Source organism: Colobus angolensis, unplaced genomic scaffold, assembly GCF_000951035.1.
Source record: "Colobus angolensis palliatus isolate OR3802 unplaced genomic scaffold, Cang.pa_1.0 Scaffold49, whole genome shotgun sequence".
Taxonomy (NCBI): domain Eukaryota; kingdom Metazoa; phylum Chordata; class Mammalia; order Primates; family Cercopithecidae; genus Colobus; species Colobus angolensis.
Window position 1 is genome coordinate 4,478,542 of NW_012118376.1, and position 14,106 is coordinate 4,492,647.

At 38.2% G+C, this 14,106-nt stretch overlaps 1 protein-coding gene across 1 annotated transcript in view; it reads left to right on the forward strand.

Moving 5' to 3' along the window:
• The window catches only part of COL4A3BP (collagen, type IV, alpha 3 (Goodpasture antigen) binding protein), a 152,747-nt gene that overhangs the window by 90,380 nt on the left and 48,261 nt on the right, over positions 1-14,106 (forward strand). The window contains exons 5-7 of the mRNA XM_011959236.1: positions 3,591-3,698; positions 4,563-4,701; positions 13,722-13,805. Coding sequence (XP_011814626.1) covers positions 3,591-3,698; positions 4,563-4,701; positions 13,722-13,805 — 331 coding nt within the window. The remainder of the gene's footprint in view (positions 1-3,590; positions 3,699-4,562; positions 4,702-13,721; positions 13,806-14,106) is intronic.

Here is a 14,106-nt window from a genome sequence, read left to right on the forward strand (position 1 = left end):
TCTAATAAGTTTATGTCCAACATTAGCTCTAATTAGTTCATTTCCAACCCCATAACACAGGGAGGGAATCAGATGGGTGATGCCAAAAGTTCCTGCCATGGCAGGGCTCACATAGGGCTACTGAAGCATGATTCATCCGAAGTGCTTCTTGAGTTCCCTCTGTCCGCTAGACCACCTCTTCAGTGTAGTAAGTCTGGAATGGGTGCTAATTCCCTTCTTCATGAAATGGATGCAGCTGGGGGCCATTATCCTAAGTGAATTAACACGGGAACAAAAAACCAAATACCACATGTTCTCACTTAAAAGTGAGAGGTAAACATTCAGTACACATGGACACAAAGAGGGAAACAATAGACACCGGACCCTACTTGAGGGTGGAGGATGGGAGGAGGGCAAGGGACAAAAAAATACCTATCAGGTACTATGCTCACATCCTAGGTGATGAAATTATTTTACACCAAACTCCAGCAGCACGCAATTTACCCATGTAACAAACCTGCACATGTATTGCCTGAACCTAAAATTAAAATTGAAAAACAGTAAGACTTTTGTTTGAGATAGTCTTTCTGTGTCACCCAGGCTGGAGTGCAGTGGCACAATCCTAGCTCAGTGCTATCTCAAACTTCTGGATGCAAGGGATCCTCCTGCCTCAGCCTTCCAAGTAACTGGGACTACAGGAGCACACCACAACGCCCTGCTAACTTTAAAAAAAAATTTTGTAGAGGTGGTGTCTTGCTTTATTGCTCAGGCTGTTCTGGAACTCCTGGGATTAAGCAGCCCTCCTGCCTTGGCCTCCAAAGTGCTGGGATTACAGGCATGAGCCTAGTAATGCACCTAGTCAAGAACTCCTTTTTTTGTGAACTGATTGCTGTAATTAGAATTGTATTTTGCTGTGATTCTGTTATGTTGAAACAAGCTTACATTTTTTTCTTTATCTTTATTGGAGTACAATTTACATTACATTCTTAAAAAGTACCCATTTTAATTGTACAGTTTGAGTTTTGACAAATGTAGTCTACACTTTCCACATTTTCTTGTACCTCTTTGTATTCAGTGCCCTCGTCGTACTCTGGCCTGCACTTGTTTGTCGTAGATTAGTTTTGCCTTTTTTAAAAATCAGTTTTCTTGAGGCATAATTTGCATACCATAAAGTACATACTTTTGATTACCTTTTCATTAATCATTTTCCTGACTCCAGAACATTTATTTTCCTTCATCACTAAGATATTGCTTTGAGATGTGGAGTCAGATGTAAAGTCAAGACAGAGATGTAAAGTCTTGGAGAAGAGCTTTGATTCCACCTTCTCTTAAAATTATATGTAATTTGTTAGTTAATTAAGAGTTGAGAACGTATTGAAGTACTTTTTATAGATGGAATGTTTTATAAGCAAGCATTATTAAAAAGTGTGACCATTTTACTTTGGCAGCTGGTAGGTGTTAGAAGTTTGAAATTAAGGAGGCTACTTGTTTTCATATGGATATATTCCTAGTGTCTGCCTGGAGATGTCCATTTCTTTTTTCATGAGCAGTTTTGTTATTTTGGTTACAGATTCCTTTCCTCCTCTCGTCTTTTTTTTTTTTTTTTTTTTCCGTTTTAACCAGATCCATCTGATTATTGATCTTGGGGGTGGGGACAAGTTTGCTCTTCCTTTGAGATTGTTGCTGTTGTACCTTCAGGAGAATTGTCCCTCTTTGTTGCTGTTCCTTGCCATTGTTACTGCCACTTCTAATCTCTACTGTTCTTTTTACCCTTGCTTTTTCATTTTTTCTTACATTTGGATAAACTTACCTAGTTTCTGATAGCTTTTCTGAGATCCTAGAATATTAAAGTTAAGGTAAATGAAGTGATACTAACTGGAAAATGTTTTAAACTAGTGCTGATATCAGTTACATAAAAATGAGAACATACAAATTTTATTTATTAAACTATAGAAGCTTAGTATTCTTACAGCTAAAAAGAGTATTTTCCAATTAGAATAATATCATGGGTAAACCAACAGCTATATAGGAAATGTAATGGATTTTCAGGAATTAGACCACAGAGGCTATAAAATGTCAATGGGTATATTTTCTGTAACACATTGTATGTAATTTTGTTTCCTAATATTAATCTTGAAATTTGTGTAACTTTAAATAATTTTTCATTGTAACCATAGGTTTGACACTGAAAATAATTAGATATTATTTTACCACTTAAGTTTACTGAGTAGAATTAAAATTAAATACAATGTAGCTTTTTGTTCCTTTGTTTTCAGTATTGATCTCTAAGTATTAAAAAAAATAATGTCTAGTAAACCTAGGGATTTTTTCCCCCATTCAAATGAAGGAAAGCTGTTCAATATAAATACTTATCTAGAACCATAATAGTACAGAGGAGCAGGATTGAAATCAGTCAAACCATAATAGATATGATACATTGTCAAAGGATATAATACAGATGCGTTGGTTTTTCCACACAAGCTTATTAATTCACTGTACTTTTTTTTTTTTTTTTTTGAGTCTTACTGTGTCACCCAGGCTGGAGTGCAGCGGTGTGATCTCAGCGCACAGCAACCTCCACTTCCTGGGTTCAGGCGATTCTCCTGCCGCAGCCTTCTGAGTAGCTGGGATTATAGGTGCCTGCCACCATGCCTGGCTAATTTTTGTATTTTTAGTAGAGACAGGGTTTCACCATGTTGGCCAGGATGGTGTCAAACTCCTGACCTCAAGTGATCCACCGGTATTACAGACGTGCGTGAGCCACCGCACCTGGCCTAATTCACTGTACTTTTTAAAAGTAACAGTAGAAAATAATCAGAGATCCAAAATACCTGGTTTTAATTACTTGGAAGTTCAAAGATTCGATTCCTTTGTCTATATTGTTATATTGCATTTGTATTAGAGAAGGTAAAATATAAAATTGATGCTCTGAAGAGTATCGTCCCCATCAGTTATCTTCCATGGGATGCTGACTTAACAGACTAGCAAAATTGGAAACTTTGTGCCATCAGCTGTCGAGGTGGTTACAAAGATTAGAAAGATATAAGCTGCTTCCAGAAAGATCCAAGTCCAGTAGTAATAACAAAACACAAACTATTGTGAGTAGTAAATGCTGTAATTGTGTGTTAAGAATGGGTGAGAATACATAAAATTTACCATTTTGACCACTGTTAAGTATACAGTTCTATGGTATTAAGTACATTGACACTATTGTTCAACCATCACCATCATCATCCATCTTCAGAACTTTTTTATCTTCCCCAGCTAAAACTCTGTGTCTATTAAATAATAACTACCCATTCTTCTTTTCCCTGCTTCTGGTAACAACTATTCTACTTTCTGTCTATGAATTTGCCTACTTTAGTTTTCCTATTATTAAACAGTCTTTGTGACCACTAGCCCAGCACATAGTAGGTATTCAATAAATTTCTAAATTAAATGGCATTTAGGAATTGAAAGGCATTGCTTATGTCAGTGGATTGACTATATATTTTATATGTACCCAAACTGCCAATTATTGTTATAATAACCTTGTTAATTCATAGGAAACCTTTGGTTTTCTGAAGTATTTTTTATTTAAATTCTTTTCACATAGTTTACTTTTTTTTTAGACTGAATCTGGATATGGATCTGAATCCAGCTTGCGTCGACATGGCTCAATGGTGTCCCTGGTGTCTGGAGCAAGTGGCTACTCTGCAACATCCACCTCTTCATTCAAGGTGTGTAGTTAATGGATGCCTTAAGTTAAAGCAACGTAAATTGAGCGTAGTATTGGATGTTGTGAACAGAATATACTTGATAATTTTTGAACAAGCTTTTTAATAGTATAATTTATTTGAACTTATTAGAGAAATACTTTTTAAGGTATAAAATAATAACTCATACAAATGAACACATGTCACTGATTTTATTTCATTCATTCATTAGGTGAAACATAAAAAAACTGGTTCAAAGGAAAATCTGAAGAACTGAAATGATTTGCAAATGTGTGCAAAACTGGTCAATATCCACAGATTAATAATCAGTGCTTCTGCACCAGACAAAGTTCATTTGCATCTCTATGAACAAGAATTATTTATACTACTCAGTTTTTTACTAGAAGAGTTGTAAAATAGCTCAAATGCAGTGAAAGGCAAAAGTGTCTATATGATCAAACAGTACTTTCCCAAGGGTACCATAAATGACAGCTCACCATTACTTTGAAAGGACACTAGTAATATTTTTGCCCAGTTCAAAGTCTTTCACAGTTCCTCACAATTTTTTTTTAATTTGAAAATATCAAATGTTATATTTGCAAACTGTCAGGTGTTACTGCTTTCTTATTTTCTATAAAAAATAAGGCTTATTTATAAGTGATATCACTTACAAGGTTATCACTCCTAAGTGACTTATCACTATCAAGCCAATAGATTAGTCAGTTTCAAGCCTATTCCTAAAAGTATTATATTGAACTAGACAGCTCTCCTTATCCCGTGCCCTCAGTTACAAGGTACAGACCTTAAAAGTTGATGAAATACCATGGGACCAAATAAAATCCAGTTTTGTTTTACTTGAATTACATCTCCCTATTTTGTGTTTTGCAGAAAGGCCACAGTTTACGTGAGAAGTTGGCTGAAATGGAAACATTTAGAGACATCTTATGTAGACAAGTTGACACGCTACAGAAGTACTTTGATGCCTGTGCTGATGCTGTCTCTAAGGATGAACTTCAAAGGGATAAAGGTTAATTAGGCTATTACCACTATTTTTACTTGGAGAATGAATGGATTAAAAGCCTCTTGATCTCAAAGGGTAATGTCTTTAAGTGATAAAGGTATCTATAGTCATTTTTTGCTGCAAACCCCCAGTGAAACAGATTTCAGTGTCCTTGTAACTTGGGTACTTCAGTTACACATACTAATTCATTTTGATCATCCATACCAGATGCCATTGAAGACCTTTATTTTATTTATTTTTTGTTGAGACGTGGTCTCATTCTCTAGCCCAGGCTGGAGTGCAGTGGCGCGATCATAGCTTACTACAGCCTCGAACTCCTGGCCTCAAGCAATCCTCCCACCTCAGCCACCCAAGTAGCTGGGACTACAGGTGTGCGTCACCACACCCAGCTAATTTTTTTTTTTTTTTGAGACGGAGTCTCGCTCTGTTGCCCAGACTGGAGTGCAGTGGCCTGATCTCAGCTCACTGCAAGCTCCGCCTCCCGGGTTTACGCCATTTTTCTGCCTCGGCCTCCCAGTAGCTGGGACTACAGGTGCCCGCCACCTCACCCGGCTAGTTTTTTTGTATTTTTTAGTAGAGACGGGGTTTCACCGTGTTAGCCAGGATGGTCTCGATCTCCTGACCTCGTGATCCGCCCGTCTCGGCCTCCCAAAGTGCTGGGATTACAGGCTTGAGCCACCGCGCCCGGCCTATTTTTCTATTTTTTATAGAGACAGAGGTCTCACTGTGTTGGTCAGGTTGGTCTTAAACTCCTGGCCTCAAGCAGTCTTCCCACCTTGGCCTCCCAAAGTGCTGGAATTATAGGTGTGAGCCACCACACCAGGCAAAGATTTTCAAATGATACTCTTTATTCCATTAAAAAATGGTATCTATTATCTTGGTAATATGGAACATTTCACATTATTATTATGTCTGATAAATTTACCCCATGATGAGTCTTAGAGGAGATAAGTATATGTTAAATCCTTCAGGTCTGAAATCAGCCAATTGATCTCTTTCTCCTTCTCCCTCTCATTTCTCTTTTTCTCCCCTCTCCTTTCTTTTCGTCTTTTCCTCTCTCTCTTGTTTTTTTTTTTGAGACGGAGTCTTGCTCTGTCACCAGGCTGGAGTGCAGTGGCGTGATCTCAGCTCACTGCAACCTCCGACTCCCTGGTTCACGTGATTCTCCTGCCTCAGCCTCCCAGGTAGCTGGGATTACAGGCACGCGCCACCATGCCCAGCTAATTTTTGTATTTTTAGTAGAGACTGGGTTTCACCGTGTTGGCCAGAATGGTCTTAATCTCCAGACCTCGTGATCTGTCCACCTCAGCCTTCCAAAGTGCTGGGATTACAGGTGTGAGCCACCACGCTTGGCCTCCTCTCTCTCTCAATCTCTCCCTTTCTCTACCCTTTTTCTCAGAAGAAGAAATCAGTAATAGAAATGAAAATAATAATTGTATATACATTTTAAAATAATTTTATTGAGTTTTTATTTAAAAGAAACAAGATATCTTCAATTAACTTTTAGTGTTAGGTTTATAGTTTAACTTTCCTTTGTTAGTGCTGAAAATGCTGCTGATGTCAACATTGTTCTTCAGCTTTTCACTTAATTTATTGTGATGGCAAAAATGAACTAGTCTACCATTATTACCAAATAGGACTAAGTTCATTCCCAGTATAACTAAGTGGCTTGACATGGTTTCATTTCTCTTTCTTATTAAATGTGTTTGATCTGGATCCAAGTTCTTTTTGTCTATTCTATATTCCCTTTTTCTGCCTTCTTTGGATGAAGTTTATATATATATAAAACTCCTTTGTTGGCTTCTTAGCTATAACTCGTGGTTTTATTATTTTATTGGCTACTTCAAGGTTTATAGTTTGCATATTTAACTTACCTCAGTCTACCTTCAAGTAATATACCACTTTATGTGTAGTATCAGAACCTTCCAATAATGTATTTCTTTGTCCTCACTCCTGAGGCAAGAATCTTCTGAGTTCTCACCAATTCCCTGTGAATTACAAGGTTTTCCAGTCTGCATTATAAGGCAGATAATTTTCCCTGCTCCCATGTAAGCTTCAAGTACTGTTTCTTGGAATCCTTTAAAAAGGTTCTATCCCTTGCCTTTATAGTTTGCTCGCTTGCATGTGCTATCAGTACTCTGCAGAGTACTCAGGGGTAGCCTTCTGCCATTCTCCAATGTTCTCTGTCTGTCCAGTTCTCTCCTCTCCAGTTCTCTGCCTTGTGAACTATTGCTAGTTGCCTTTGTCTCTGGGTGCTCAGCTTCATCTCATTTCAGGGAATCCAGAAGGCTTCTCCTGGGTTTCCTGTCCTTACTGTACAGTTTGGAAACTCCTAAAACAATGAGCTAGAGCAGACATAGAGTTCACTTCATTTGTTCCCCAACTATTAAGGATCACTGTCCTTTTTTGCCTGATAGCCAGTATCTTGAAAAGCATTGTTTCATATATTTTGTCCAGTTTTTACTTTTATGCTAGAGAGTAAATTCAATCCCGGTTATTTCATCTTGAACAGAAGCAGAAATCTGTATTCCTTTTAAAGTTTCTCAATTTTGTGTACATTTAGTAGCCTGGAAGTTATTTTCTGTTTTTATTTATTTGTTTATTTATTTATTTTGTAGACAGTCTCCTTCTGTTGCCCAAGCTAGAGTGCAGTGGAATGTTCATAGCGCCCTGTGACCTCAAACTCCTGGGCTCAAGTGATCCTCCTACCTCAACTTCCCAACTGGCTAGGACTACAGGCATATACCATCACATCTGGTTAATTTTTAAATTTTTTGTAGAGACGAGGTCTCGCTATGTGGCCCAGGCTGGTCTTTAAACTCCTGGCCTCAAGGGATTCTCCCACCTCAACCGCCCAAAGTACTGGAATTACAGGCTTGAGCTATTGTGCCTGGCCTTGAAGTCCTTTCTATTTGTTAATATAAAAACTTTTATTAAAGGTTTTGGTTCGTTAATGTGTGATTTATTTTTCCCCCTCTAAAAATAAAAAACATCTGAACTTCTGTTTCTCCTTCATTAAAAAAGAATACCTTTTAATCAATTTAAATATTACAGATTAGCTTTATTATACTTGCAAGTAGTCCTTTAAACAAAAACAGGGTACATATGGAATATGATGCCTTGTTTATCTTTTTTTTTTTTTGAGACGGAGTTTCATTCTTGTTGCCTAGGCTGGAGTGCAGTGGCACAATCTCGGCTCACTGCAACCTCCGCCCCCCAGATTCAAGCGATTCTCCTGACTCAGCCTCCCTAGTAGCTGGGATTATAGGCATGTTCCACCACGCCCGGCCAATTCTGTATTTTTAGTAAAGACAGAGTTTCTCCATGTTGGTCAGGCTGGCCTCAAACTCCCGACTTCAGATGATCTGCCCGCCTCGGCCTCCCTAAGTGCTGGGATCACAGGTGTGAGCCACTACTCCCGGCCAGTGCCTTGTTTATCTTAATGGTCCATACCAATAGTGTATAGTATTAGAAGGACAAAAGTGATGGTGAAAAAGTAGAAGTTGGGATGCGGTGATAACCACGTTGTGTAGATGACTTAAAAAATAGTATTAGACATTACACTGAATCTTTTCTGCTACATGTTTAAATAAATACCAAAATGTAGACTGATATATTAGTTTGCTAGGGCTGCCATATCAAAGTACCACAGACTGGGTGGCTTAAACAACAGATTCATTTTCTCACAGTTCTGAGATAAAGGTATTGGCAGGGTTTGTTTCTTCGGAGGGCCATGAGGGAAAAACCTGTTCCAGGCCTCTCTCCTTGGCTTATAGGTAGCCAACTTCTCCCTATATCTTCACATCATCATCTTTCCTTTTGTATGTATCTATGTCCAAATTTCCTCTGCATATTGTATAGTCATAGTGGATTAGTGCCCATCCTAATGACCCCATTTTAACTTAATTACTGCTTTACAAACCTTGTCTCCAAATAACAGCCATATTCTAAGGTACTGGAGATTAAGGACTTCAACATATGAATTTCTGAGACACAATTCAGCCCATAACAACTGATTTCCCTATAAATGTTATTTATGAGATACCAACTGATTGATTGATCCTTTGATTTTTATTTGAGATGTGGTCTTCCTCTGTCACCCAGGCTGGAGTGCAGTGGTACAATCTTGGCTCACTGCAACCTCCGCCCCCCAGGCCCAAGCAGTCCTCCCGCCTCAGCCTCCCCAAGTGGTTAGGACTACAAGCGTGCACCACCACGCCCAGCTAATTGTTGTATTTTTTGTAGAGACAGGGTTTTGCCATGTTGCCCAGGCTGGTCTCAAACTCCTGAGCTCAAGCAATCTGCTGGCCTCTGCCTCCCAAAGTGCTGGGATTACAAGCATGAGCCACCTGCTCAGCCTGAAATAGTGATGTTTTTAAGAATACATGCTGGATATAAGGACATGGACCATAATTTCCTACTTGGCAGAGCAGAGTTGCTGACCTAAGTTTAAAGGATCTCTGTGGATATACTGTCATTAAATTATTAAAACTAAGTTTATGACTTAAATAATTTTAAGAATCACTGTCTGTCTTTATGTATATCATTCAGTAAGATTTAATTAACATTTTAAGTCTAGATACTCTGGGAATTACAGAAGTGGCAGACATCACCTCTTACCTAAACACATTGTTTAATTTTAAAAACAATACATATATACCACATTAAAAGTAAAATTTCTTCTAATCTTGCTCTTCTATTTATTTAATGACTTGAAGTAGATTTCTCAACATTTCTCAACACCTGTTTCCTTAACTATAAAATGGTTATTATATCTAGCACCTGTGATTGTGAGAATTAAATGATAATGTATATGTTAGCACTATGTTTAAAAGCAAAAACTCAAATAATAGCTGTTATTAATATGGTTAATTTGGATTATTGCTGGGGTGACAGGAAGCAGAAATGTACAAGATCCAAAGGTGGGATTTAGCCTAACAGACTTGAATGTTGGTAAGGGAGACCAGTCTGACTGGAATGGAGGAACTTTGTATTAGGATGATGGTTTCAAACCATGTGAGATATCCCTAAGAGTTCTATAAGGTTGCTTCAAGGATGCACAAGGAGTTCTTTTGGGGAAAAAAAGGGAAGTCCACTCTTTTAGCTTATTTTCATCATTTTTATACATTACTGGCCTTAAAAACATTTTAAAAAGCTTTAAAAAGCTGAAAATCGCTGTTTGATGCTGGTAGGCTATTAGGTAGAGAATATTGAACACAGAAACAGTTGCGATTTAATATAAAAAATAATTTTCACATTGGTAATTTGAAAAGTTACTGTTTAGGCAAGGATATAAGTTGAAGTTAATATTTTTGAAAGATTAATCATTGTAGGTAATTGTAACATAGATTAGAATGGTGAGAGACGTTAGATAGGAGAAAATCATGTGGTAACCAATTGTAGCAATGTAAACATCTGTAAATGAACCCCTAGATAAGTATGAAGAATAGAGGAAATCCATTAGAGGGGAGCTACCATGATTAATTTTTGTAATGTTTATAGTATTCCCCATGTACTATGTTAAATACTTTAATTATCTGAATATAATTTTATAATAACCTTATGTAGGTATAAGTATTTAAGCCCTTTTTATAGACGAGAGAACTGCACAGAGAAGCTAAGCAACAATGTTAGCATAGCTGGTTTGTTTATGGAACTACTTTTAGTAATAGACATTTCTTTAGAGCAATCATATAGGAGATGCGAACCTAGTGTTAGTATAAGAAGTCACAGGAAAATAAGGAGTCATTAGCATAAAAATAGTTGGAGTCATAACAGTGAATAAAATGCCCATGGGGTAGAAGGATAAATATCTGAGGAAGGAGACTTGAAGTTTGCCCACAGCTAAAGAGTAAAAGGAAATTTAATTTTTAAAACGAACATAATATAGGGTCATGTTAGCAAGATAGGAGAATCATCAAGGCTGTTTGGTCTTGTCAAGTAGAAATTTGACATGTAAGCATGAGCAGTGTCATACAGCATAGACGTCAAGAAAGAGATGGGAGCAAACCATAAAAACAGATTTTATTAAACAGTAGTTAACCTTTGAAAAACCTTTTGTTTTTGTTTTTTTTTTCTTTGAGACAGGGTCTTGTTCTGTCACCCAGATTGGAGTGCAGTGGTGCACTCATAGCTGCAGTCTCGAACTCCTGGGCTGTTTTGTAGAGATGAGGTCTTGCTGTTTCCCAGACTGGTCTCAAACTCCTGACGTCAAGTGATCCTCCCACTTAGGCCTCCCAAAGTGCTGGGATTACAGGCTTGAGCCACCATGCCCAGCCTGAAAAAACTGTGTCTGTTTTGGGGGTGGAGGGTTATGGTAAAGGGGTAGAGGAAGATTTAATGTGCTGGTGGCTGAGAAATATTTGGGTGGCAAAAATAAATAGTAGTTTGGCTGATATTGTAATCATCTCGGGAAGCTTTAAAAAAGAAATAATTGTATCATACCCTTCACCGTAGTCTCAACTAAACCAGAATATTCAGGGGTTGAGGGGAGAGAGATTAAGGTTTTGTTCTTTAAAAGTTCCTTAATAGGCCGGGCGCGGTGGCTCAAGCCTGTAATCCCAGCACTTTGGGAGGCCGAGACGGGCGGATCACGAGGTCAGGAGATGGAGACCATCCTGGCTAATACAGTGAAACCCCGTCTCTACTAAAAAATACAAAAAATTAGCCGGGCGAGGTGGCGGGCACCTGTAGTCCCAGCTACTCGGGAGGCTGAGGCAGGAGAATGGCGTGAACCCAGGAGGCGGAGCTTGCAGTGAGCTGAGATCCTGCCACTGCACTCCAGCCTGGGCGACAGAGCAAAAAAAAAAAAAAAAAAAAAGTTCCTTAATAGGTAGATAACCAAAAGTTCCTTGATAACGTGGATACCCTCTCTTGTAGAAGTATGAGCTAGCATTATAAACAAACCTTCTGAAGGCAGAAGGAAAGCACAGCAGAAAGCGGAAAACAAATGCTGTATAGAAGGCTTTTGAGTTTTCCAAGAAAACAAGTCCTTCAAATTGGGAGAATAGGTCAAATCTAGAGCAAACAAAATATCTGCTGCTACTGTAGAAAAGAATGCATGAAGGTAGAATTGAAGAGTGAGTAACAAACTGCTTTAATTTTTCATTGATATGATGCAAAAAAAATAGGGAAATTTGAAAAGGCCCCAGGAAGTAAGGATCTCAAAAGGTACTTGAAGGTTATCTTTATGGGATTATGCCAGGGGACTAATTTAAGATAGTCGTAACTTCAACTGATGGTCAGCATAGTTTTTTATCTGAATATGGTTTAAAAATAATGTATCTAAAGACATTCCACAGCATATTTATTAGCATATCAGATCTTACTCATCTTTGTATTTTCACTGGTAATCAAGGTATGCTCATATTGAAGTCTATAGGAATGATGGAAGTGGAAAAGAAAAAGGATTGAATATTGAGATCATAGCCAGGTAGAAATGAATACAAGGTATTAGTAGATAATAGCAGTTTATGATTTGTAAAAGTTGTTATAGATGATTGGCAACATTTTCAAGTGATTATTAAAAAACGAAATCGTCCACTAATTAGAAAGTGGCAGTACAGAAGATTTTCCATGGTGATTCCTACCATTTAATCAAAGGAGGGAAATAAGGTATCGAATTGGACTCTGCATCCATAAAAAAGACAGCTAAGATAGATGAGATGTTCCTTATAGAGACATGGTGCTCCTGAGGTAAAAAGATAAAGGCAGTAAGTAAGACATTAGTTTAAAATGTAGATTCCTTCTTTATAAAGAGAGTTCCTCAAAAGATAGATAAAGGAGCCATGTAGGCTGTGTGCAGCGGCTTACACCTGTAATCCCAGCATTTTTAGAGTCAGAGGTGGGCAGATTCCTTGAGCTCAGGAGTTCGAAACTGGCCTGGGCAACATGGTGAAACCTCGTCTCTACAAAAATTAGCTGGGCTGGTGGTGTGCGAGGCTGGATTGCTTAAACCCAGGAGGTGGAGGCTGCAGTGAGCTGAGATCGTGCCACTGCACTCCAGCCTGGGCAACAGAGCCAGACCCTGTCTCACAAACAAGAAGAAAAAGAAGCCGTGAAAAGCTTGATAAAAGCAGCAAATAATGTTGGGAGCTAAGATGCAGGAATTTGCATTATGAATGGAATGTATAGTACAGAGAATTAAAGTATGTGAGGTAGTAGAAGAAGGGATAGCATGTAGAAGAAAGAGGTATGTTAAAGTAGAACAAAAGAGATTGTTTTTTCTGCAATTAGAGAAGCTAAAAGGGATGTCCGGGTACAGATATACACTGGGATGAATGAAAATTGATATCATACCTGCAAGTCATTATATTTTCCCTGCACCTCCAGAAATAGTATATTTAAGAACTCTCGGCTGGGTGCGGTCACTCACGCCTATAATCCCAGCACATTGGGAGGCTGAGGCAGGCAGATCACGAGTTCAGGAGTTCGAGACCAGCCTGGCCAACATAGTGAAACCCCTTCTCTACTAAAAATACAAAAGTATTAGCCGGCTGTGGTGGCACACACCTATAGTCCTAGCTACTTGGGAGGCTGAGACAAGAGAATTGTTTGCACCTAGGAGGCAGAGGTTGCAGTGAGTAGAGACCATGCCATTGCACTCCAGCCTGGGTGACAGAGTGAGACTCCATCTATAAAAAAGAACTCTCAGAGGCAAGCTAAGGTGTCTTCTGCATAGAAGGTACCTTTTATAGTCCTGCTCAGTCCTTCTGGTCCTGTTACAGAGTTGAAATGGCCCCATGTAAGGGAGCAAGATATAGGAAGACTACAGGGTGAAATAATTCATAACTCAGTAACCTTCCCTTACACAAATGAGAATGAATGTGGTTTAAAAATAGTGTATCTAAAGACATTCCACCACATATTTATTGAGCATACCTTGATTACCAGTGAAAATACAAAGATGAGTAAGACTTCGTACTCACAAAATCAGAATCCAGAGTAAAATGACTCAGTTGAACATAAGAATAGACATTAATTTCTGTTTCTTTTCATCCTAATTTCCTTAAATATATTTTATTTAGTGGTAGAAGATGATGAAGATGACTTTCCTACAACGCGTTCTGATGGCGACTTCTTGCATAATACCAATGGCAATAAAGAAAAGTGTAAGTAATACATTTTTCCCCTCAGCTGGATAAAGTATACTTTCAGAAGTTACATAACAACTCACAAAGAATAATTACCTGATTGATTAATTTTTTAAAAAGCAATAGAACTGCTGGAATCCAAGTGAAAATTGCTTCCAAGACATGTAGGTAAAAATCACATTCTGACATTATGTAATAATGGTAACTTTTACATGTGCATGTCCAGCTGTCCCAACATCATTTGCTGAAAGGACAATTTTTTTTCCCTTGTCTTGGCACCTTTGTGAAAAACTGATAGACTGTAAATGCGAGTGTTTAT